The 24,439-nt window shown below is 48.3% G+C and overlaps 10 protein-coding genes across 10 annotated transcripts in view; 6 read left to right on the top strand and 4 right to left on the bottom strand.

Moving 5' to 3' along the window:
• Positions 1-371: 371 nt before the first annotated feature.
• Positions 372-1,384, top strand: LACBIDRAFT_298542 (uncharacterized protein; the record flags this gene model as incomplete). The annotated part of the gene is made up of 4 exons (XM_001881755.1): positions 372-656; positions 708-873; positions 923-1,006; positions 1,062-1,384. 4 exons carry the CDS (start codon positions 372-374, stop codon positions 1,382-1,384), a joined length of 858 nt encoding a protein of 285 aa, XP_001881790.1.
• A 787-nt stretch (positions 1,385-2,171) lies between these two features.
• Positions 2,172-9,227, bottom strand: LACBIDRAFT_298543 (uncharacterized protein; the record flags this gene model as incomplete). Its single annotated transcript, XM_001881899.1, has 22 exons — positions 2,172-2,233; positions 2,291-2,321; positions 2,372-3,112; positions 3,168-3,400; positions 3,456-3,792; positions 3,850-4,362; positions 4,420-5,419; positions 5,468-5,631; positions 5,686-5,846; positions 5,905-6,021; positions 6,079-6,636; positions 6,689-6,859; positions 6,915-7,088; positions 7,144-7,251; positions 7,306-7,470; positions 7,530-7,706; positions 7,756-7,878; positions 7,931-8,137; positions 8,195-8,422; positions 8,488-8,751; positions 8,811-9,083; positions 9,137-9,227. The coding sequence occupies 22 exons, from the start codon at positions 9,225-9,227 to the stop codon at positions 2,172-2,174; spliced, it is 5,898 nt and encodes a 1,965-aa protein (XP_001881934.1).
• A 442-nt stretch (positions 9,228-9,669) lies between these two features.
• On the bottom strand, positions 9,670-9,831 carry LACBIDRAFT_298544 (uncharacterized protein; the record flags this gene model as incomplete). Its single annotated transcript, XM_001881900.1, has 1 exon — positions 9,670-9,831. One exon carries the CDS (start codon positions 9,829-9,831, stop codon positions 9,670-9,672), a length of 162 nt encoding a protein of 53 aa, XP_001881935.1.
• Positions 9,832-10,001: 170 nt separating this feature from the next.
• Positions 10,002-11,474, bottom strand: LACBIDRAFT_327877 (uncharacterized protein; the record flags this gene model as incomplete). The annotated part of the gene is made up of 7 exons (XM_001881901.1): positions 10,002-10,066; positions 10,118-10,373; positions 10,438-10,604; positions 10,658-10,932; positions 11,100-11,164; positions 11,270-11,299; positions 11,436-11,474. The coding sequence occupies 7 exons, from the start codon at positions 11,472-11,474 to the stop codon at positions 10,002-10,004; spliced, it is 897 nt and encodes a 298-aa protein (XP_001881936.1).
• Positions 11,475-12,530: 1,056 nt separating this feature from the next.
• On the top strand, positions 12,531-14,279 carry LACBIDRAFT_327878 (uncharacterized protein; the record flags this gene model as incomplete). Its single annotated transcript, XM_001881756.1, is given in 7 exon segments — positions 12,531-12,650; positions 12,699-12,826; positions 12,893-13,086; positions 13,186-13,345; positions 13,365-13,545; positions 13,595-13,679; positions 13,855-14,279. The coding sequence occupies 7 exon segments, from the start codon at positions 12,531-12,533 to the stop codon at positions 14,277-14,279; spliced, it is 1,293 nt and encodes a 430-aa protein (XP_001881791.1).
• An 82-nt stretch (positions 14,280-14,361) lies between these two features.
• Positions 14,362-14,569, top strand: LACBIDRAFT_298547 (uncharacterized protein; the record flags this gene model as incomplete). Its single annotated transcript, XM_001881757.1, has 2 exons — positions 14,362-14,366; positions 14,419-14,569. 2 exons carry the CDS (start codon positions 14,362-14,364, stop codon positions 14,567-14,569), a joined length of 156 nt encoding a protein of 51 aa, XP_001881792.1.
• Positions 14,570-16,313: 1,744 nt separating this feature from the next.
• Positions 16,314-18,272, bottom strand: LACBIDRAFT_298548 (uncharacterized protein; the record flags this gene model as incomplete). Its single annotated transcript, XM_001881902.1, has 5 exons — positions 16,314-17,029; positions 17,161-17,506; positions 17,559-17,814; positions 17,969-18,216; positions 18,267-18,272. The coding sequence occupies 5 exons, from the start codon at positions 18,270-18,272 to the stop codon at positions 16,314-16,316; spliced, it is 1,572 nt and encodes a 523-aa protein (XP_001881937.1).
• A 2,360-nt stretch (positions 18,273-20,632) lies between these two features.
• Positions 20,633-21,299, top strand: LACBIDRAFT_298553 (uncharacterized protein; the record flags this gene model as incomplete). Its single annotated transcript, XM_001881758.1, has 1 exon — positions 20,633-21,299. Exon 1 carries the CDS (start codon positions 20,940-20,942, stop codon positions 21,297-21,299), a length of 360 nt encoding a protein of 119 aa, XP_001881793.1. The 5' UTR covers positions 20,633-20,939.
• Positions 21,300-21,743: 444 nt separating this feature from the next.
• LACBIDRAFT_298554 (uncharacterized protein) lies at positions 21,744-21,968 on the top strand (the record flags this gene model as incomplete). Its single annotated transcript, XM_001881759.1, has 2 exons — positions 21,744-21,765; positions 21,820-21,968. 2 exons carry the CDS (start codon positions 21,744-21,746, stop codon positions 21,966-21,968), a joined length of 171 nt encoding a protein of 56 aa, XP_001881794.1.
• A 1,204-nt stretch (positions 21,969-23,172) lies between these two features.
• Positions 23,173-24,439, top strand: part of LACBIDRAFT_327880 (uncharacterized protein) — a gene marked incomplete at both ends in the record, with an annotated part of 2,622 nt that continues 1,355 nt past the window's right edge. Inside the window, 5 exons of the mRNA XM_001881760.1 lie at positions 23,173-23,399; positions 23,541-23,603; positions 23,656-23,718; positions 23,770-23,862; positions 23,918-24,432. Coding sequence (XP_001881795.1) covers positions 23,173-23,399; positions 23,541-23,603; positions 23,656-23,718; positions 23,770-23,862; positions 23,918-24,432 — 961 coding nt within the window. The remainder of the gene's footprint in view (positions 23,400-23,540; positions 23,604-23,655; positions 23,719-23,769; positions 23,863-23,917; positions 24,433-24,439) is intronic.

A 24,439-nucleotide genomic window follows, 5' to 3' on the forward strand; every position in this document is an offset into this window, starting at 1 on the left:
GGCAGCGCGAGAGTTTTGTGTCTGTGTTGTGTCACCAACGGCGCTCGAATTTTGATTCTTTTGAATTGAGGTTTTGCCAAATGAACGATCTGACGCACAGGACGCCCTTGTGCTTTTTGATGTCTACTGTCCACCACTTATGACGCGCAACGCAGCCCCACCCATGATGAACCCAAACCCACTTTGAAAGTAATGAAAGTAAAAGGCGAACAGTACGCAGTGATAAGGAAGGCGATGAGGAACCGGCTTTTGCGGTGCAGGTAGAAGGAGTGTGGATTAAGTAAGTTAATTATGATGTAATATGCATCTCCTTTAAGAGCGGACTTCGTCCCCGCCCCCTGAGACATTGTAGGACATTGTTCTTTTCCATCATGCCTGCGCGCTCATACGCTCTAACTACCTCTCACCCTCTGGTTCCTCTGGCGTTCAACTATGTCTCTGAAAGGCCTGCAGCGATCGAACGTGTCTCCATGCCTCCAAGGACCCTCACTGTGTCGGGCGCGGCGTTCTCGACTCGTGCAGGCGCACAAGACTGTTTTGACAAAGGGGACAAATCCTTATTGCCCCTCAGTACATCCGGCGATATTACCGAATACCGGGTGATTACCCTCGATGAAAACGGTCTTGAATTTCAACATAAACTATCCCTTGGCGAGGTATGTCAGCCGAGTCATCACCCTTGCAATGTCGCCTAATACAGTTCACAGAGGAATAAGAAGTTGAAGGTAGACAATAAGTCGCTTATGCATCGGGTACAGGACCTTGAAAAGGCAAACCAGGATGCGGCCAGGGAGAAGGAGGATGCGGTCAGGGCAAACCAGGATGCGGACAGGGTCATCTTTCAATGGGAAATGGCTACAAAAGCATTACAAGGTCACTTTTTCCCTTATGCCCTTGATGGGCTGCTGACTCGCCCTCATAGCTTTTGGGCGGCTCCTTTCAGCGGACCCCAGTGCCATCTCTGAGGATACAAGGGCAGCAATGGTTCACCACTCCATTAAAGATGGTATGTTTGTATGCTCTCCCCTTTCACTCCCTTGCTTATTATATTACAGTGATAGACTTGCGATATTTGAGCCTACAACATAGGAATTATCAAAATGAGCGCAATCAGCAAACTCATGCCGCATCGATCGCATATGCTTCAATCCCCATCCACTACCGACAAATTCTTGAGAACCTTGTCCACGCTAAGGCTGCAATATCCGAAGATAGGGCAAGAATAGCTCACCCATCAGTGAGAAAGTCAGACGTTGCAGGTTTCTTGGCACCTTACATCGAACAACAAATAAATCCTGCAACAGAGTTGTTGAAAGCCATGCAAGATGTGAAGGTCATGCATCACCTGACGGGGGACTTGGTTCCTTTGTTTGTGGAGGGCTGAATATAGGCTGTTGCAAGTTGTTTTGGCAGTTACGGGGCAGTGTGTGTTTCTGACCATGGGAGTTATTGAGTACGTTAATCAGAAGATATTTGCCGCAGAACGGAGGATGCGGAAAAGGTGCAGGAAGGGGTTTGGAAAAGGGGGCGGTTTTGGCATAGGAATTGCTGAGGGATAGGAAGGCAAAGCTGACATGGTACTACGTCTGGTGTTATTGGGTGGTGCTCCATAAATGAACGACCGAAGTGTTCCCCTCAATCCCCCTTTCCGGTGCAGGCAACATTGCGGGCTTACTTGCCTGTGTGCTCATTACCACCATATTGTTATTCCCCTGTTCTACCCCGTCTTTACTAGAGATCGAACTGGACATTCCTCTACATTACTCAGCATAGTAGTTCACTCCTCCTTCATAAATGCTACTTGGGCATTCATGTCATTCCTTCCACATATACGTACTAAACCTAGTTTGTTTGAAGGTCCGTGCTGGTAAGTATTTTTTTGTTTATGTACTCGTGCGTACCAAAGTATCTATCCACATAATCCTTACTAGCTGCAGAGAAAGCCTCCAGAATAAATCGTCGGGTCCAAGCGAAAGCTCTAGTTCCTCGTACGACTTTCAGGAGCGATGCCAGAAAACATCCAACTCACATGAACGGGCTGTAATCCCCTTCGAATGTCGATCCCTTCGAGGCGAAAACGTCATGATCTCCCTGATTGCAAAGACCGTAATTGACGGGTATACATCAGCGAGGTCCTGACTCCATCAGGCAGAGCATAGAAGTCACTAGCATTAGAAAACCTTCTTCAGGTTATCCGTCGTAGCCGCACTCGAGTAGCATGTCCCAATCAAAACTGTTGAACGAAACACGCATGAGCTGATACCCGCCAGTAACACAAAATAATACTCACGAACGCTGGTCCCAGTCCGTTTGATAGAATACTGTCATGCATGATCAACAAGTTATCCAGGACAAGAAGAACCAAGCCCACCTGAAACTCAGCCCCACTCAGTACGAGAACGTCCCCATGGACAAGTGTGACCACAACGTTGTCCGTGTCAGGCTTATCCGGTCCTTCATCTTCTTCAACATCTGGGTCAAGTTGGGGTAGGGTTGTAGGCTCAGGTACTTCCGCGTCTCTCATCTCCACGTCTGCGGTATGGTTGTCCTGATGATGATCCTCGCCATCGTCCATGCGAATGAGAGAGTCGAGGTCAGGTAGGAGGGCAGACTCGGGCACTGGTGCTGGTGTTATTGAGGCAAAGCTCGATGTTGGTGCCATCATAGCAGACGGGGTTGAGGCGGCGACTGGATTTGGCCAGAATGAAAATGGGCCAATACTTTGGAACAAGGGAACGATGCTCGAAGTCGACGCCACTGGAGCTGGCCAAGGTTTGATATCCTCTTCATCATCCTCCATCGTCAACAGCGAGTCCAGGTCTAGCATTTGTATCCCCTGTGTGACTGGCCCTATCACCGAAGAAGAATCTGCTGGAGCCGAAGGTTGTGCATCGGTTGGCAGATGTGGGTCCTGGTCCTTTGCCTTTGCCTTTCCCCTCCTCTGCTTCCCAGTCGTCTTTCCCTCCTTCGACTTCTCGGTTACCTTTGGCAACTTCGTCTTCTTTCGAACGACCTGAGGAGCTTTACCCTTTGGAGACAACGTCAACACAACTTCACACCCGAGACATATCATCATGACAGTCTTCTTCGTCGCAGAAGCGGTGTAAATGCCCTACAAACCCAAAGGTGAGAGTCTGAACTGCGAGAAAGGAGGATCCTACACGTACCCTCTGACTTCCACTAGTAGCCCAAGCCATTACATCCAAATGATCGACCCCCAACAAAGAAGAATCCACTTCCGCGTAAGCCGACGCCTTGCTGATCAGCAAATCCTTAGCTTGTACCAAACAAGGCAATGGCTGCTGCTTTGGACTCTTCACGCACGACTTCTTCCCTTTTCCTTGCTTCGCCTTTGACTCTGGAGAAGGCGCCATGGGGCACGAATACATGAAAATCGCATCTGGAAAACCCAAGTAAAGTCAGTCAACGAAATCAAGAAGGATAAACCAACGAACTGCCATCTTCCACCGTCCGACTCAACACAACGGAGGACTGTATATCCATAAACAGCTGGGTCGCAGCTACCTGTAACGATGGCATGTTACATGTGAACACATGCTTGATCATTGGTACCGCAGCCCCCGCCGGTGATTCCGATTTCAACTCCAACTTCACGCGCTTCTGCAGCCCATCTAGGGTATACGTAAGTGTGCGCACGCCATCTGACCACGACGCAACACGCGCTTGCACGCCTTCTGGGAACGTATTGTATGGCAGGGGCAGAGGTTGGGCGTCGTGAAGATTTCGGATGACGGACAAGTCCAACGCAAACCCTGGTGGTAAAGCAGTGGCCTGTAAATCAACTACAGTTAGAATTACTGTTGAAATGATTTGAGAAGGATATCGAACCTTGCACACGGAACTAGAACACCTGCGATGCCGGAACATGGCCTGGAAGTTCAGCTTTCCACACTGAACACAGTACCAACCACTGGGCACGATATGGGTACAGCCAAACGCCGCCACGAAGTGGGATGAGATCTGTGAGTAATAAATGTCGCCCAGGCGATCCCATATACTGTAGGACATTTTCTCGACTTGATAGCGCGATTGCCAATCATCATTTGGATCTACCAAGGGATCACTGGGCGTCTCGTTGGGCGATAACTCCAACTGCTGCATCTGCGTAGTTGTCTCGTCTAGTGTGAGCTCTGGTTGGGGCGTGGATTGGGCTGGGGCTTCGGGTGCCTTTGTAGGCTCGGGATCCCACCAAGGTCGCGAATAGTCGATGTTATTGTCTGTGGGCGCAACCAACCATTCTTCGCCACCAGCTACCCATTCCAGCTTGAACGACCACTCTACTCTCCCGGCTGACATTCCAGACGCAAGGGACTTTGGTTGATTTGCCTTGATTGGTACTTCCTAAGAATCGTCCGATTTCGTCAAACGAAACCTTCGATAATCACAGAAGAAGGATACCTTAACACCTAACACTTTAAAGTACCCCAGAAACGCAAGGGCAAACTCTTCTGCAAGAGAAACATTCGGCCAAATGTCCAGGACGCAAGAGCGGGCTGCGATGACGGTGACCGGAAGACTGTGAATGTAAGCGTCGACGAGGGTTTGGAGTTCTTCAGGTAAAGATGACGGAACTCGCCCAGCGCTTTGTTGGGGTTGCTTCTCCGGAGTCGATACGGTAGGCCGCTCAGCAGGAAGATCGGGGGAGGTGGGTGGGTGGTCGCTAATAGGGAGGGATATAGCTTGTCGTTGATGGTCTTCTACGACATTATTCAGCATCAGCGGATTCGGAGGACGCTCGAGAGAAGCCATTGGGACTGAGGATGGTGTAGGAGGCGAACAAAGGGTGGTGCTACCCAAAGAAGGACCTGGGGGTGAATTGAGCCGAGAATCAGTCTCGGGGGACAGAGGTTGACCGCTGATAAGACGATAGGTGCCAAAGTCCTTTCCAAACGGTTCTGGCGTCTGCGAGGAATGAACACTCCCATCGTCGTAGAAGACAGTGACCTTGGCTTTGGGAATAAAGATGGGTGAAAGAGGTCCCCTTTTCGATTCCGGAATTGAATTGACAGGGATGCCGTTTTTACAATCCAAATGATTGTAGTTTCTTGCGCAAGAAGGGGATAATGCAAGATCAACGTCTTTCAAAAGGGGAGCAACATCTTTTGAAGGGTGAGTTGCGGGTGCAAGTGATGGAGGAATTGTTGTTCCAAGATCGGCATTGAATGAATTCGCACATTCCGCAGGAATGTCCGCTAAAGGTCCCGCTCCGACCAAAGAGTCTTTGGTTGTTTTTGAAGCCGTGGTAGCATTGGGTGCAGGGTCTAGGACAGAAATTGCTCTCGAACCCCCTTCAATCTGCCACATAGATTCCGCAAGCGTAGGTTGGGAGTGGGAAGTCGACTCCGTAGTGGCAACCTCTTGCAAAAGTTGTTCCGTTGCGCATACAAAGTCCCGAGTTCTAAAGCGAAGGGCTCAACCGACGTTCTTTCAACAAGATTTAACATACGTTGTCAACTCCAAAACACGCTTTCCATCTGCAGCAGACACACCAAAATACTTCCCGGCTTCCTCGAGCAAGATATATGGGTTCTGGGAACACAACCATGATACTCCGTTGACGCATTTCGTCCCAGTCAACTCGGGCATAACCGTCAAGAATTCTTCTTTGCTCTGTACGCGAAGGACTCAGGAGAGAGATCAACGTGAGACTTGAAGATAACTTACGCTTGACCAGATTCTAGGTGTGAATTTTGGCGCAGCAGTACCTGTCGGCTTGGGCTTCTTGGTTTGGCCGTCCGTGGCAGTAGGCTTCGCCTGTTTGACCTTGGGTTTGAGCACCGGTACTAGTTTCCAGGTCGGAGGGTTCGGCGTAGGGATAGGAAGCGCTGCAAAATAATGATGGTCCATAATGGAGCATCACCTGTAATTTTTGGGAGGACATACCTTTCGGCTTGGATGCAACTTCGTTCTCTTTTGCTTTCTTGGCCCGCTTTTGCCCTGGGGCCTTAACAGTCGTTGATTCGGCTGGATCTTTTTGTTTCTTCGGTCGGCCTCTCTTACCTACGAAACTTTCTCGTCAACTTGGGAATGGTGGGAGCCAAGCAAAAAAGCGCGCACCACTGCTCGCAGAAGCTTCTTGTGTAGACTCAGTAGTTCCTGAAAGCCCCTCTTGGGTCGTTGGAGGATCTCGTTTAGTTCGCTTGGCTTTAGGTTCACCACTTGCAGGTTCCTTCGCCTTCCTCCGACGTGGCTTCTCTCCAGCTTGAGCTGAATCATGACCTGCGATCGCGGTGGACGAAGAACATGGTAAATCAGCACTGCCCATAGAAACGTCGTTGGCAGGTGCTGATGCTGATGCAAGAGCATTTTCGTAGACGAAGTAAAGCCCTGTAGTAGCGGCGGTATCAAGTTGACCCCCGTTTATGGGTCCACCCGTAGGTGGTTCTTTCGCCTTTCCCTTTGTCTTAACACTCTTAGCTCCGCCATAAGGTGGTACTTGCAACGCGCCAACCGATGTCGTCGTGGCATCTTGAACTGGGGCTGGTACAATTGGTTGGTAGGTCTCATGCACGAAAGCAGATACCACGCTGCTTGTAGTAGCTGCACTCAACTTGACCCGTTTCGCCTTGGGCTCGCCAGCAGCTGGTTCTTTAGCTTTTCGAGGGTGACGTGTCTCTATGTTGACATATTAACCCTAGCTAAGTTTCGATAAGAAAGCAAGACCTACCAACGCTCGATGATCCCTCAGCAAGTGGGGGTATTATTGGTGCCATGGACGACGTTGGTTCGCGTTGAGGAAAGAAATTTTCTGCCGTGAAGCTAGTCGCTGGTTGTTCGTCCATCTGCACCATAGATTCCGCAGGCGCTCGATCCTTCCCCTTTCGCTCCTTCTTCGCAACTATACAGTGGTGGGTCGGTTAATCAATAAGATTACAAGGGGAAAGAACACAAACTGGTGCTTTGTGTGGCCGTGCTTGGTTCGAGTTGTGGTAGAGGTGATACCAGTTGAAGCGCCTCTGGTTCCTTTTGACGTAAAACACCACCTTCCACTACGGCAAGTACCAGATTGGGTTTGGCTCCCTTCAATTTGGCAGTACGCATCTTCTCTTTAGGAGGACGGTCTACGTCTATGACTAACTTCAGTCAGCCACAGGCTCGAAGGATTAACCGAGTTCCCTTTACCTGGAGTGTTTGCATTCTCAAAGTTGGGCATCTTCGAGTTTTTGTCATTTATTTGCCCTACATTAGAGTTTTGCCATTGCTGATGGCCCACTATCGCCTTGCCCGTGACTTCCCTTGATATATTAGCTCAAAAGTCTAGATGTCGAGGATACGTATACACACCGGTTTGCGAACCATGTGATCCAACATAGGTCTCCTCCTCAGTGGACATGATAACATCGCGTCCCCCGATATCGCCCAAGTTATGCGAATGTCTAGGTCTGAGTTTCGCAAGGGCGACGTCGTCCGGAGGAGCACCTTTTTGTTTTCGAGGTCGTTTCTTGGGGGCTATCACACATAGACACCTCGTAAGTGAAAAATGAACGTGAAAATCAGGCATGACGTACGAAAATCTGCTGAGAATGACACAGTATCAACAGAGGTCTGTGCATCATTCCGATGCAATCCACTGTCCAAAACTTGCATTCTCTCCAACTTCACTGCGCGGCTGACGAAAGGCTGTGAGTTCACATGTACTGCTTTATCGGTATGTGGTGGATTTCGAGGTTCGTTACTGCTAGAGACTTTTCTGCTTGTTAAGCCCAATCATCCCTCGAAAACAACATAGCATACCACTCTGTGACGGGTTTGATCTGCCGTGAACGTTAACAGGCGATAAGGGTCTCCCTAAGTGCGCTTTATCCATGTGCCCAACTACGGACTCAGGATTCTGCGACTTTAAGCTCAAGCTGCCACCTGAAGTTTTCAGCTCAAAAGTGAAATCAATCAAGAACAAGAACGAACATACCAATTGAAAGCGTAGGCGGGTCACGTTGAGCATTCACACAACCTAACATGGACCCACGCGAGTTCGAATCTACCGTTCCACCGACAGCACGAGAATTTTGCGAAGGTGGCTGGTCACCAGAGTTTTTGTGTTTATTGAACCGAAGCTTCGCCAGGACCTCTTTATGCGTAGGGACTTCATTCATTTTTCCGGGTTGGTTTGTCACTACTAACAGGACACTAGCATGAGCACGAACGAACAAAAAGGTAGATTCAATCCACGTACCGCTCGCCGAGGGCACAGACGTCCGTACTTCACCACCTAACGATACCACTTTCATATCCCGCGCCCCCGCTGTCAACACGGGTTTCCGAGGGTTCCCATTCGCCGCTCTACCACTATCACGAGAGTCTTGCGAGGGTTGCCGATCACCGTGTTTTCTAAACCGACGTTTCGCCATGACCTCTTCACGCATAGGAGTTCTTTCCGCTTCTTTAGACCGGTTCGTCGCTCCTACCGCAAGTTGGCAACACCATCATGAGCACGAACGAACTAAAATCAAAAGTTAAACCACCTACCGGCCCTCGTCGAAGCCACAGATGCCTGTCCCTCACCACCAATGCCGGACGACAACACCACGTCCATATCTCGCGCCTTCGTGGACAAGGACAGGGCTGCTTTCGAATTTGACGCTCCACTGACACTGACAGCGCGAGAGTTTTGTGCCAGTGTTGTGTCACCAACGGCCCTTGAATTCTGGCTTTTCTTGAACTGAGGTTTTGCCAAGTCAACGACCTGACACGCAGGAGGTCCTTGCGCTTTTTGAGGGCTACTGTTCACCACTTATTACGCATAGAAATGAGCGAAACGAGCAATGACCAGAGTCGAACGAATTACTTACCGACACCCGACGAGGACACAGGCACCTGAGCATCACCACCAATTGCAAGCGACGGCACCCCATCCACCTCCATATCCCGCACCTCCACCGTGATGGGCGTCTCCGTGTTCGGATCTGCGGCCACACTGACAGCGCGAGAACTCTGCGCAAGAACCGGCGGGTCCACCGTTGTCGTCCCAACGGTGTCTGGCTTTTTGATTTTGTTGAATTGGAGTTTTGATAAGACGGCCTGACGCCTAAACGCCTCTTGCGCTCTGTGGGCTTTCTGATTCGCTAGGTATTACAAGTCAGCGTAAACGTTTGCAAATTGACCCCGAGAAACGTACCGGAATTCGTCGAGGACCCAGACGGCTGAGAACCACCACCACCACACGGCTTTGCCCCATCCCCATTCTCCGCCTTCTTTGTCCGGGCCATCCCAAGGGCCCTGAGAGTCACTTGGGTCTGGTCGGAGTAGGCACGCCTTGAGCGTCGAATACCACGAGAAGAGGCCAAATCAACGTAATAAGATGTCCCAGATAGGTGCCAGAAGACGGTTCGGTGAGAGCAGAAGTTGAAAGAACGCAGCGGGGAAGAGAGATGCGGGAGAATTAATATTCAATGGGTTTACATATTGATCTCACCACTGCCACCTGATATGGCTTTTGCTAACAGGGCAAGGACTTGAGCAATGCTTGTAGCCAGCCACTGGGGACACTGGACTCCAATATTTCATTGAATGGTATGATTATGATGGTAGGATGGGTTCTGACATGAACGTTCAGAACAGAAAAATGGTCATTAGACAAGCTGTGACCAGCACCGCACACATGTCCAAGTGCCAGTGAGCAAGCACCACACCTTTTGAATCTCATTAGATTCAAACAAAAGGCAATGACACAACAGAGGTGTTGTACTCTACAATAAGAACATCAACTGCAGGACTGCAAGAGTTTACTGGGTTGTAAAAAAAAACCCAAAAAATAGAGGCTTGGCAAAAACAATGCCTCTGATGCAGTAACTCGGGACAGCTCTCAGTCATGAATAGATATCAGCAGTCTTACATAGATAAAAATGTGTGCTGAAAATGTTCAAATGGAGGGCCTGCACCGCTTAGCTTCACGACAAAGTTTTGTTGAAAGTCTGTCGAGGCTGTCGAGCAATGATTATAGGCCTCCAAAGCATTCACAGACGTTGACCATAAACTGAATCCTATGTTTCTTCTTCATCTGAGTCCGTAGATGCAATGAAGCCGAGGTACGAGCCATCCAAAGCACCTATCCAAGTGTCAGATTAACGAAGTAAAACACACGCCATTATGAACTCACGACCAACGTTCCCAGCGGCATATTTACCGCGATACGCCGACACCACCGGGCTAGGCGTAGCAAGGTACCCAACGGTCGACGTTGATGATGCCTGTGTATTCGTCGAGCTTGACCCGGGAGGTATCGAGTAATGCACCACCCGCGAAGGTGTGGAGACGGGAGACACGGGGTACGTCACTGATGACATTGAGAAAGAGGCGGAGGCGAAGGGGGATGATGGGGCGAAGGAGAAGGGTTTCTGACATTGTGGACTTGACTGCATGAAGCAAAGAGTCAGCCGCTGCGAGGGTGAAAAAAATGTGGAAAGTAAACAAACGTACGTTCGGGGAGAGGACTTTGAAAGGACGTTGGGGCGTCGTCGTTGGAGACTTTGCATTCGACTTCGGCCGCGCTGGAGAGTTGACGGGTGGCATTGGCGGGGGAGGGTACTTCAGCGCATAGCCCGCCTCCGCGATATTGAACGTAAAAATCGTAACCGCCGTCACTTCTACGCACATATCACCAATCAGCAAAACTCGAGAAACACATAAAAGCACTCACCTAGCAAACACACCCACTGATACACCCACTCCGAAGACCACCTCTCAAACGTGTGGCTCGACCGTAACACACGTCGAATGGCAGCCGGCAGAGACGGCACCGGTAGCAAGTAAGACAGGATAAGAGCAGCTACGAGACAGACGGCGTTCAGCCGTATACGTTGGAGAGCCTCTGCTTTGTGGGGTTTGAAGTGGTTAGCTATGGCTGCGAGCGTTGAGGATATGAGAGATTGCGACGAGGGTTTCTTGGTGGGTAACGGTGGCATGCTTGAAGTCCTAGGAAATAGTGAGCTGGAGAACGGGCTTTTACACGCGTCAACGTCGCGGTCGTTTGCGGCAGTGCAATGGTCGTCGTTGAGAGAGAAAATGAGGTTGTGGCAAGGTTGAAAAGTCACGGGACCAGAACGTGAAATGTGTCGCAAGCCACTTGAAAGGGCACGTACCCTCGAGAAACGTTGCAAAAAGAAGGCACCTCTGGCAAGGGCTGGGAAGTCAGTCTCGGCTTTATCTACATAACCACCACGCCCAGTTCCCGGTCATCACTCGCTTTGGTTAGCAAACATTCAGACAAATTACACACCTGTTTCACCAAACATTCAGACAAATTACACACCTGTTTCACATCGTTCGTTACGAAGCCAACCTGAAAGACGAAAAACAAAAAGTTGATAGTGCTGGAGCGGCGCAACCACCCAGCTATCAGACTCAGAGTACATTGTGCTTACACCCCGGTCACCTATCAGGCGCCGACGCCCATTTGTCAATGATTGGACACGTACAGTATCATGCAGAGGTAAGGTGGCTCGCCAACCAAGCATGGCAATAAAAGATTAATCTATGTAGGAACTCCCAAATCACCGACTTCCTAAAAGATACAGGGGCATTCAGATTCTGTCAATCATTGGACACGTACAGTATCATGCAGAGGTAAGGTGCCTCGCCAACCGAGCATGGCAATGACAGACAGAGTCACAGAGGAACCCCCAAATCGCCAACTTCCTAAAAGATTCAGGGGCATTCAAATACACAGGAGAGAAGAACACACCCGAAAGAACTCCCGGATGTTTCTTGCGACCTCATGTCAAAGATTTGGGGTGACATTGTAATTTTCAAAGGTCAAGAAACACTTGTTCACGTGTATGTAGGTGTGCGACTCTGATTACATCCTGACCATGATTCCGTAACCCGTTTCTCCAGGATGTATGACCTCTCGATCTGTTGTGTTCTATGGAGGCACTTGTCGTGTCAAGAGTCAAGACCAAATCGTGGTACCACAGCACCGGTCTTTTTTTGAAGACTCCACCTTGACTCCACCGTCCCCAAACCTGTTATTAATTAAGGGCATAACTACGTTATTTTCTCATCGGTTTTGCTCAAAACTAGGACCCCGGTCAATAGCACAAACGGTTTGATCCCGAAAATGGGAGTTTTGTCCGGACGCCATTTGGGGGTTGTGCCCGGTCTATCCTCAGAATTTGTAAATTTGTCCGGGTTGGTGGATCTGGAGGTTTTTCGAGGGCTATCCGACCAACTCACTCAAATCCAGTTTCAAAGGAAGAAGCCGACGCGTGCAATTTGAGAACTCGGAGGGGGTCAGTGCTGACACGCTTCGATCAGAAGCTCTCAATATGTAAATGCCGTACAAGTGAATCTGGAAAGGATCCAAATGCTAAATCCCATTGGAGAGGAGCAGCGGCACGGGTACCTGGAACCTTTCGATACGTCACCCAAAGCTACTTGTTGCTCGATCGTTCCAAGAACGACGTCCCCAGATCTGATGATCTTTGCCATTGCTTGGGTATAAAAACTCTGCAACTTTACTTCAACTCCCCAGCGCTCCCATTATATCCCGTTATCGACCATCACCTGTACCAATGGCAGTTCCAACTGGCACCTATACCATCCAGGACGTAAACGGCAACTTTGCTACTTCGCCTCTCATACTTGGACAACCTATCCAATTCAATCCCCCAACCGGCGCCCAGAATCAAAATGTATGGCACCCTTATGTTTCAATAGATCTCATGTTTATCCGACCTTAGTGGCTCGTTGCGACTATAAATGGGGTCTCCACGATAAGAAGCGCCGCCCTTCCAGACTTTGCCTGGGTTGAGGAGCCGTCTCTGGCCGGCGCGACTGTCAGCGTGAATCAAGGAGCCGCTGTGGATGGGTATGTCACGAACTACTTCGTATAATATCCAATCCCTGAATTTTTTACTGCCAACGCTCTTTTCAGTAACCAAGGCGCCATTCGGACGGTCAATGATCCGCAAGCCAACAATGTATTGGCAGTGCCACTATTTATTACTATTCATACTAATTTCCGAACTTTCAGAGGGCTGTTCTCGTCAAACCTGGTGCTGCAGCTCAATTCACTTTCACCCAAGTTGTCTGAATTAAATAAAATCAAATTACTCGAGCAACACTCGAGTGTGCCGACTGTTTGGATTGTGAATCGGACAACATTGTATTTTCATTAAGTTCGGAGTCGAATGAAGCATTGATTTGACGATTTACAAATATTCAAAGAATCTGGGTTGGAAAAGACGCCGTCCTTGCACGGCGTCAGAACGGTGGCAACAACCGAAAGCGAGCACGTGATACATTTCCTCCTTCCATTCTCGCTCCTCTATCACCAACGTGCAGGCCATCTTGACGCCGTCGTTCCACGCGATCCCCTTATTCTTATGTGATACCTCTCTTAATAGACCTTCACGACAACCTTTACGACAACTTCACGACTTCCCACCTCTCGTTACCCACCCAAAACGTTCATTCATGGCAACTCGTCACGATATCAATGGTCCTTGTTCTTGCGGCAAATGTGGAGGCCAGTTGCAAGTCAAGGTTACCAAGGGTGGTAACTTCCCTGGGCACTATTATATTCACGTACGTATTCTCTAAATTATCCAGATCCGATTCTAACTTGTTCCGATAGTGTATTCCATGCGCCTACCACTTTATCTTTCCCAAAGCCGATGTCCCTCAATCGGTCTTTGTTTCCCCGCCTCATTTCGCCCAGGGTAGTCCTACTCAAATTTGAACCATCAAATGCTCACAGCCAGGATGCAAGTGCCGCGGTTGTACTCAATGCAAGTACGAGAGATGTAAACAACGTTGCATTGCCCGAAATGGCTGTGGTATCCGTGCCCACAGCTGTCTTTCAGGCAGCGGGGAAAGCTACCTGACCCCCCATAGCACCTCAGGCCTCCGAATGTCCCCTTGATCCAATCCTTCGCGCAGTCTCACTTGATCAAGCAAGTCAGGGCGCTCAAACTCCTGCTATCCCCTCCTCTTCGGCCCCGGCCCTTTTTGATGTTGAGGAGAAGCGGCAGTATGAAGCTGCTATCGCGGCGTCGCTACAGCACGCGGCCACCGATCTTTACCCTTTGACTATCGATGAGGATCAACAGCAGTATGCTGTAGCCATTGCCATGTCCCTCGGCTTGTGCGACCCACCTTTGTATCAAGCGTCTACTTCTACACAACCTCCCCCGCTCCCCGGTTCTATTTTCACTGCGGGTGCGGGTCCCTCACGAGCTATTCCTCCTATGAAATTGCATCCGCCAACCACCGTCCCCTACTGTCTACCCAACATCAAGCGGCACATGAACGAGGACTGAATGCGGTCAACGGAGGATAAAACGAAGAAGCCAATGCAGGTTAGGATCAACCTCGACAATTGCTTCTCCCTCGTATTTTGGCATGAGGTATGTCAGTGATAGTTCTTCCTTATCTAACTAGCATTCATAATATCTGTAGGACGGGAAGGAGCCGAAGGTTTGAGCGATCCACGAGGGACAGGCGTTCTCAAGGCTCGCCTTTCTACCGTCTTTGGCCGAGAGATACCGGTTTCAACTTACCGGGACCAGCTTCACAACTGGAGGGCCCTGACTCAAGGACAACGGGATGAGCTCAAAGCTGTTGGTTGTGTTCCGGCTGGCTTACGGTCCCTTGTTCCTGAATCAAAGAAGTAGCTTATTGTACGAACTTATTATGTATTCCCCTACCCTTTCCTAGTTTTGTATCATTACTTTCATTGTACTCGCATTTGTAGACCGATTGATATTGTAGCTCTACATATTTTACATCTATCTCCAGAGCCTCACTTGAGAAACCGGCTATGCTCAATGACAAGACTTCGGGTGGCACACTCAGCTCAGTTTGATCAAGTGGTTGGGGCAGCAAGATGTTGTTTTTGAGGTGGCGAACGAGGCTTGCATACTGAGATATATTGTTCAAGCTGATACTTCGAAGAACAATGTGTTCTTGCAACTTCACAAGGGCTTTAAGGACACGCACTGTAAGAAAAAACAAGGTAAAGAAGCGCGTTCATGCAGAAACGTGATCACGTTTTGCCAGATTTAGCTACAGTCATCCACCTACTAATGATACGCCGAAACTGAGAAATTGCATCCAACAATTTGAAGTACAACATTCAGCCATAAAAACTACATAAATATTTGAGATAAATTATATTCTATAACCCTACCAAATTTCAGAATGTTTGAACCACAGGTCAGGAAGAAAAGTTAAAATTATGGGTGTATCATTGGGTGGTGTGACTGTATTGCAGCAATTTCCAAAAACAGTCCGTTTTGAAAACTTCACAGCAGCACCAATACTGCTTCAATTGTTCCCAAATTTTGTACTACGGTAGATGTGAACTTGTAGTGCACGTTGCAATTTATTTCACAAAGATTGATGTGGTATTGAGTGAGATATTAGTTGGTCAAAAGTGTATCAAATGATGGTGGCGTATCATTGGTGGGTGGATGACTGTACTTGGTCATTAGGTCACGTGAACTCGGGATCGGCCGCCGTTCTTTGATGGCGTTCTGCACGGTGTTCTTTCCAATATACGGATGCCGTCCAAATATTAGTTTTGGAAAAGCACACGTGGCCCGCCAGATGGTATTCTGCTGCTTTCTCAGTTTCTGCAATTGCGCACGTCTCTATTCTTGCGACTCTGGCTAGACTCGCCAGCCAGTCATTCTGAGGTGTTTGTCATTTGTTGTGGCTTTGTTGTGGGGTCAAACATCAGGCGGACTGCGAAAAATAAGAACACCTCAGAACGACTAGGACAAACGAACAGAGTTTGGCAGGGACCCCTGCATGTGACGCTGACTTAGAGAAATTTCCGCAAACATTCACCCACCTCAAAACACCTGTCCGAAACATCACAAAAAAAAGTTTTTCTGGCTACACCTTTAGATAGATTATTTAATTCAAATAATGTGATTACAGTAGAATTGAAAAAGTAGATTTTTTTTGACACCTTGTGAGGATTGAGGACTGTGGCTATGACGATGTTAAATGTCTGACAACTCCAACAACTTTACTACTCTTTCTTCAACTGCAATGAGTATTACAGGTCACGCAAATACTTTTGATGAAGTAGACGTTGCCCAGGAGCATCTCAATTACTGGATGAAGGTAAGTATGTCATGTCTACAAGGCAGGCGCAGATGACACCCATCCATGAAGCAGAGATGGCGCTTCTCTAGACTGGCAATTCCCAACTCCCCTAATCTGAGTCCACCCCTTGAGAATCCAGCAGTGACCCCAGTTGAAGACGATGGCAAAGGCATTTGATAGTGAAATGGGCATTGGGTCTAGGTATGAGGAGGCCCCGGATGAGGATTAGGAGGTTGGTATCATGGTGGGAGTTGGTGGTATAGGTTTGCAGAGGGGTAATAAGGATAGTATACATGTGGTTGTTGAGGTGAATTGTAATTGCGAGGTGGGGTCAGATAGTAGCTTGGGCGATAGTAAATTGTCCAAGGATGCCCCAGCATGACACTTTGAGGGTATTGTGAGTAAGGATATGCATGCATGGGTGTTGATGGACCAGCAATCGGGGGTGACATCGTGGGTTGGACAGGTGTGGGAGCAACTGCGACACACATCACAACCTGAGGTGTGGGAGCAGCTGAGACACACATTCGCTTTGCCAGACTCTCACCATCTGCCTCATCCACCATTGACCACTTTGCTACCCTCTTCTGCTTCTGGTTTGGTATGGACTTGAATGGGAGGGTTTTGATTTCTGCCAAGAGCTCGTCACCATAAGTCCCAAACCATGCCCATCCACCAATCACACTTTCTAACCCAATCAAATTTTCAATAGGGCTTGCCATGGAGGCCAGCTTCTTGAGTGCGCCATCACTAAGGATTCCCGCAGGGCTGAAGATCGCATCGTCAAAGTCGCGGTTCCAAATTTTGGTATGCCATTCTGTGAGGCTCGACTTTGTTGTGGGATTAATGGCTTCATATGATGCAGCCGTTTTCCAAGAATTTGGCTGAGGTGGAGCTGGGTGCGTATGGTTCAGAAGCTCAGGGTTGCAAACATCACAGCAAGGGACTGTCGGGGCTTTTCAACAGTGCTATTAAGTAAGTTGGTCATTCAATATTAATGCAAAGGCTTACAGGCTTTCTCGTTTCCATAGATATTGGTCAATACACCTCAACAGCAATTTGTCGACTGAACAAAGCTGTACGCACCCTCGTCAATTGAGGATACATCCACAGGAACATCAACCCCCGTCGCAACCTCATCAAATAGGCCTCCATATGCGCCCCGACGGACGCCACATTTGATCACATATTCCTTGGTTTTGGCCTTAGGGTAGTTTGACGATTGCCGTATGGTTTTCTTTCCTTTTGTCTTCTGCTTGTCTTGACCGCCTTTGTCCAGGTCAGCATTGTAGATTGATTTTTCCACTAGCAAAACGGCAAGTCCAGTTTGGCCTGGCATGTGTGCTGCGCGGCCTGCTCGTTGGACAAAAGCCGAGACTGTGGCCGTCAACTTCAACTGGACAACAATATCTATGTCAGGTATGTTGCATCCCTTCCTATCACATTAGATTCTTATGCATTTAGTCATCAAAGAAAAAACCCACCATCCCAGCAGCATCAGTACAAACAAGAATCCGCATGATTCCCACCTTGAAAAGCCCCATCACCAAGTCATGACATTCCTTTGACAGACCCGCATTGTATGGCTGGATGAGGCCCATCCCTTGCAACTCGGTAGGTAGCAGTCCATCCAAATAATCCACCATGTCTAGGCCACCTGACACATTGTCTGCATAGATGAAACCTTTCGGGACTTCGTCTGCCCTTCGTCTGCCCTTTGGGATGAGGAACTCGAGGTCGCTATACATGTTCATAGGGGTTTGGATGGCGTGGACAGCAAGGGAGACATTTGGTCAGTCGTTTCCAAGATTTAAGTAAGTGAATTTCTTCAGATTGAACTGCAGTTTTGCCAGAACATCTTTGCTGACACACCCCGCAAGTGTTGCTGACACACCCCGCAAGTGTTGCTGACATCGCGACGACAGGTGTTCCTTTTGGAAGCAATGTGCGAAGTACTCCCAGCGTTCCATACTTCTTTCGGAAGCCTGATCCCCAGTGGGAAATGACGTGTGCCTCATCCACCACCACTGACAGGATGCAGTGAGACATCTCTGGTTTCCGAATAACATTGTTGATAAACTTCTTTGACAGGATCATCTTGGGGGAGAGAATCACAATTGCCCACCTCCCCGCTATGATATCCTTTATCAAGGTAAGGCCACACAGTCTCGTCACAAAGCCAGAAAACTTACCGCCATGATTTCCTTTGTACAACCACCTTGCACACTATTAACTGCAACAGCCTCCAGTTTAAATTCCTCACGGAATGTATTGACCTGCAGGTTTCAAAGGTGAGCTTTGGTGCACTGTCATGCATACAGTGGCGATCAAAAGTATTGCACAGCCACCACATGCACTTGTAAATCTAGCCTACTGATCGTAAAATGCACTCAATTAAGATAAGAAAACAACTACACTGCAGCCAGAAAGGTACAAAATAATGTGGTAGTCTCAATAATAGTAATTAGTGGTCCTGCCAATGTCAAAGCCATGAGAACGAATCAAAGCACTGTGCAATTCTTTTGCTCACAGGCTGTCAGACGTGAGATTAAGTGATTGTGGGAGAACCAAAGAAGCAATTTCTTACCGGCCTTCAGTACTTTGTAGCGCCACCCCGAGCCATCATTAATGCAGCAACGCGACGAGGCATACTCTCATAGAGAGTGTTGAGGGCCTTCCATGGAAAATTTGCCCATTCCTCCTGAAGTGCTACCCATAACTCCTCCTTGTTTGTCAGCAATGGGTTGTGAGCACGAACTAAGGCATCCAACTGATCCCAGACATGCTCAATGATATTCATATCTGGGCTAGATGGCGGCCATGGGTTGCAAGCACGAACTAAGGCATCCAACTGATCCCAGACATGCTCAATGATATTCATATCTGGGCTAGATGGCGGCCATGGGAGTTGCTTGACATTTTTTCATGCAAACCACTCCTGAGCCACCTTGGATCTGTGTTTGGGATCGTTGTCCTGCTGAAAAATCAACCCCTCCTTCCCTGTACGCCTTATTTTTAGGTCCTTAAGACTACTGAGAAATTGTTTATCAAGAATTTCCACATAGTCCGGGCCGCACATAATTCCGTCGATCCGATGAAGGTGTCCCATACCCTTAGCAGTAATCATCCCCCACACCATGAGGTTTCCCATGCCATGTTTAATAGTTTTCTTAATAAAGCGATCATCTAGGGCCTGTCCAGGTTGAAACCATGCATATTGGCAGCCATCTGATTTGAAAAGAAGGAATTTGGACTTGTCAGAAAATCCAACGTGCTTCCAATCCTCAACAGTCCAGCCTGCATGTGCCAAAGCCCAGAGGCGGCACTTCTCCCAATTGGTGGGAGAAATATATGGGCGAGACCTATGAACACAACAGACAAGTCCGTAAGCCCAGAGATTGCGTGAGAGTGTGTGGCGAGAGATGGCAGGGAAGGCTTTCTTAACAACCTCAGTAGCATTTGCAGCTTCACATTTCGCAAGCATCCAGGCTGCAACTTGGACATCACGGGCATCTAATTTACGTGGCCGGCCTGTCTTTGGATTAACATAGTAAGGATCAGCTGATTTTTCGAAGCATTTCAGTATACTGGTGACAGTTGTGCGATGAATACCAATTCTTTGGGCAATGTCATTGTTGTCCATGGAAAGCTTCTTGAGATCAACAATTCTGGTGACTTTTGTTGGGGAAGTATAGACCATGATTGCGAAAAGATGTCTGAGCTGTTTTTTCGGTCCATACTTTGCTAGATCTTTTATAATGAGGTACCATGTGTTTCTGAGACACCTGAGCAAAAGTATTGCACATGGTTTTCAGCAATAAAATGCATGTATTATGGCTAGATCTAATTCATATATGTGTAACTTGTTTCGATTATATGTATTACACTTTAATGTACCCCAAACACTCATTTTACTTGAGATTAAAGCATGAATCCAACCAAGAGATCGATGCGACTCGATCACGTGGTGGCTGTGCAATACTTTTGATCGCCACTGTAGAACCACGGACCTGTTCATCTTGTAATGCAATCAGAGGCGATATCATGAACGTAACCTTTCCTTTCATTTTCTCATGTGCATGAGGGCCTGCCACCACAGCCATTTTGCCCGAACCTGTCCCAGCATGTATCAAGACATCCTCGCGCTTCAATTGGGCCACAATCATGTCAACTTGAAAAGGGTGTGGTTTGTGATCCCAATTGAATTTTTCTTTCACCTTTTGAGCAATGTCCTTTAGGTCATTAGGCTTGAGTGCAGTCCAGACATTTGTAGCCAGTTGGTTTGGGAGCATGTTTGTACTCTTGGAATTGCGGGGAAGCATTGCACAATGAAGTTGAGGGATTTGGGGAGGATGAAAAATGCTAAGAAATGAATAAATTCCTTTTTGGATAGTCCTCAATCACGATCGCCGTGCCCTGTGCATTTGAAACAGGCGACACTCACATTCTTTCCAACTCACCCCATGCGCTGCTCACCTAGCTGGGAATGGTCTGATAATGACAGCCACTCTCTGATTCAAAAACTCGAATTATTTGGACCCAAAGAACTTCAGCAAGATGACTCTGATATTGCGTCTGGGGAATTAACTGTATCTGAACCAGGCTGGAGTGATGACTCGGACTCAGACTCACCAATGCCATTGGACCCAATTTCTTCAAGTGGTCCCATATGCTCAAGCCCCATTAATGAATCAGATCCTTATGAACATGCAGCACATTGAAGGAGGAAGGGATACAAAAAGCGGGCACACACTTTGGCAGGACAAAGGGAGGATAATGAAAAATGGCTGAGGAAAAACAAGCAGGAGATTTTAGATGGAATTCTGGTGACGTTGAACCAGCAGGGTTTGAACATTTGGGATTTTATGGAACATATCTTCCATCTGAAGAGCAGGAAAGGTAGTGTGCAGTGGCAACAATTCTTCTCCACCCAGGCGAATGTGACACAGCTCCTTGACTGGTGGACTTCCTCTAACAACAGCCATACTGCGCGGAAGTACATCAATCAGTGGATTCAAGGGCATGTGGCTGTGAGGTCTTTACGCTGCCACTGCTTTTCCGAGCGGACTCCGGTCGGACTCCGTCAGACTGAGGGTATGCAGAACAGATATTTTTCTGCTTTGCAACTGCAGTATTTTTCCGAGGATTTTCCGATGCTTTTCCGGCCATTTTTGGTCAGACCTTTCAGTCCAACAGACTTTTCCAGTGGACTACCAATGGACTGACAGCAAACCATCAGCTATAGTCCACTGGAAATGACCAAGTCCGATGGAATTCCAATGGACACAGCCAACGGAAGTCCAATGGAATTCCGATGGATGTGGCCAATGAAAGTCCAACGGAATGCAAGCAAGCAGGGCTTGTTACTAGTATTATTACTGAAAAAGAAAGTAAATAATAGACAAGTAAGTATCTACATAGTAAAGAATAGATGTCGTGGCTAGTAGTTATAATGATAACCGTGCTGTACAGTCCTGACCATTGGATTTTTGCATTTTGTTCAGTTTGCAGGGTGAGCATTCCCAAATATGTTTGAAAGTCACATGGCTCGTTGTGTGATGAATCCGTCACACCAACACAATTCTTCCCACCCTTCCTCTTCTTTCCCCCTCACCACCCTTCATCCCTCACCCTCTCAACATTGCGTAGGCGCATCTTTTTAGTATCGAATGACATTTGTGGGTCCTGCAGGTAAGTTTCCCCTCCGTAATCCATCTCGCCACCCACTGATGATGCCAACGGCAGGTTTAGAACCCTGTGGGGCCCATGGTGTGTCTCCCCCCGTCAATATCATCAATACTAACCATTCCAGCACCACCACATCCATGTACGGCACCCACACACCCTATCACTCCCATTCCCCACCCTGCCCACTAAACACGCCTGGCACATAACATTTCGCGCCCAACGCCCATCTGCATGCTCCCCAAATCGACCCGTTTCACAGACAGGGCCCAGCACCCATCTAACGTCCACGCACAGACAGCATCCATGTACCCATCCACTCCCCTTCCCTGCCCTTTTCGCAAACGGCACCCAGCACATCATGTCTCGCGCCCAGCGCCCATCAGCGTGCTCCCCAATTCAACCTGTTTCACGAACAGGGCCCAGGGCCCATCCAACCTCCACCCACAGACCCACCACATCCACGTACGGCTCCCACATACCCTTTTCTTCCACTCCCTTTGCCCAACGCCCATCCACAGGTGGCATCCACGCACTCTCCCCTCCCATTTCCCATTTTTTCAAACAATGGCGCTTAATGCCCATCCGTTTACAGCACCCTTCCACTCCCATTCCCAACCCTTTTCACCAACGGCACCCAGCACGTCCCATTTTGCGCCCTCCCCCTTCAATTTCCCATTTTTTCAAACAACGGCACCCAACGCCCATCCATTTACAGCACCCTTCCACTCCCATTCCCAACCCTTTTCACCAATGGCACCCAGCATGTCCCGTTTCGCACCCTCGCCCCCCCATCTCCATTTTTTTGCAACAATGGCGCCCAACGCCCATCCGTTGACAACCCATGCACCCTTCCACTCCCATTCCCTCCCTTTTCATTCAACAGCACCCAACACCACCCATTTTATGCCCTCCCCCTCCCATTTCCAATTTTCGCAACAACGGTGCCCAACACCCATCTGTTCACAGTACCCATGCACCCTTCCACTCCCATTCCCTCCCTTTTCATCAACAGTGCCCACCTGTCATTCCATGCCCAACACACTCTCGTTTCCCACCCTTTTCACCAACGGCGCCCATCGCCTGTTGTTCCGCGCCCAACAAATTCTCAAACTCACTCATTTTGGAAACAGCGCTCACAGCCCCTTCACCTTTCCACTCAAACTGCACTCTTAGTAGTCATAGCCCTGGCCCTCTTTCGTTACATCTAATAGTTACATGTGGTAGATAGATTCTTTTGTATGCATAGTTTAACATTGGCAACTTAGATGTTTTTTTTTTGCTCTTTGAACTTAAGGTTTCTGGTGAGAAAGGGCTTATGTAATGACAAGCTAACTTGACAAGTTGCTTGTTTCTTATCTCTTCCTTCATCCACCACCATCTAACAACATCTGAGCCAACTCCTTGTTTACTATGCCTCCCAGGACCTCCAAGAACTCTGCTACTGTTCCCACCTCGCCTCCTAAGTCCCCTCCTAAGTCTCGTAGGAGTGCCAGAAAGCGTGCTGCATCATCTGTTGATGCCTCTGTGGAACCAGCTGCCAAGAAGGTTGCCATGGACAGTGAAGTGGGTGAGACTGGAGGTGAGGGTGAGGATAATGAAGGTGGAGCTACAGGAAAGAAAGGGGACAAGGGAAACAAGTAAGAAAAATTCAATATCTCTGAATTTATTGCTGAAGTAGACCTCTCCATAGCAAAGCTGCTGGAAAGAAGGGAAAGAAGGGAATTACATATGTTTTTTTTTCTATCATAGCTTGGTCATTTGCTTACCAATTTTTGTAGGAAATCTAGTGCCAAACCTATAAAGGCTGCAGTTGAAAAGGCAGCCACAGGCCAATCTGCCCTGTAAGCATTTAATTCTTTTTTACTCAATGAGTTGTTTATCAATCTTTGTTAGGACTTCGAGGGCTAGTTCTGTAAAGGCTGCAGCTGAAAAGGCAGCTGCAGATCATCTTACTAAGTCAGTATATTTATTATGTTTAAATTTTGATCACCTATTAATTTGATGCAGAACTCAGAAAATTTTGCTTGATAGTGGAGCAGCTATAGCTCCACCTCCTAGGCCTGTCCAAGAGGCTACCACAGTGGTATCTTCCACCAATGAGTAAGAACATTTTATCAGATTATATTTTTTGAGATTTACCAATTTACTTTTTCAGGCTTCAGACTATCATTGAAAAGCAAGCACCAGCTGTGGTAAAGACTCCTCGTCAGCGTGTAACTGAAGTTCCAGAGGGAGAGATGTCTACCAAAGAGGGTATGACAGATGACGAGGTGAAGGACAAAGGAAAGGGAAGAGACATGGCGAATATTGGAGAAGTGAGTGGGAGTGGGAGTGAGAGTGGTGATCAGGATGAGCTAAAGGGTCAGGGTGATGGCGAAGATGAGGGTGAAGAAGATGGCGAAGATGAGGGTGAAGAAGATGGCGAAGATGAGGGTGAAGATGAGGGTGGTGAAGATGGTGAAGAGGAGGGTGAGGATGAGGGTGAAGAGGAGGGTGGAGATGATGATGAAGTTGAGGGGGAGAAGGACAAGGAGTCAGGTGATGATGTGGAAAAAGTTGAGGAGGATGCAGGCAAAGTCAAAGATGCAGGTGTTGATCAAGATGTTGAGATGGTGGACATCAACAAGGTTGGAACTGTGGCAGAGACAACTGTCTCTGTTGCAANCTGCTGTGATGG

The sequence above is a fragment of the Laccaria bicolor genome, genomic scaffold (assembly GCF_000143565.1).
Source record: "Laccaria bicolor S238N-H82 LACBIscaffold_14 genomic scaffold, whole genome shotgun sequence".
Taxonomy (NCBI): domain Eukaryota; kingdom Fungi; phylum Basidiomycota; class Agaricomycetes; order Agaricales; family Hydnangiaceae; genus Laccaria; species Laccaria bicolor.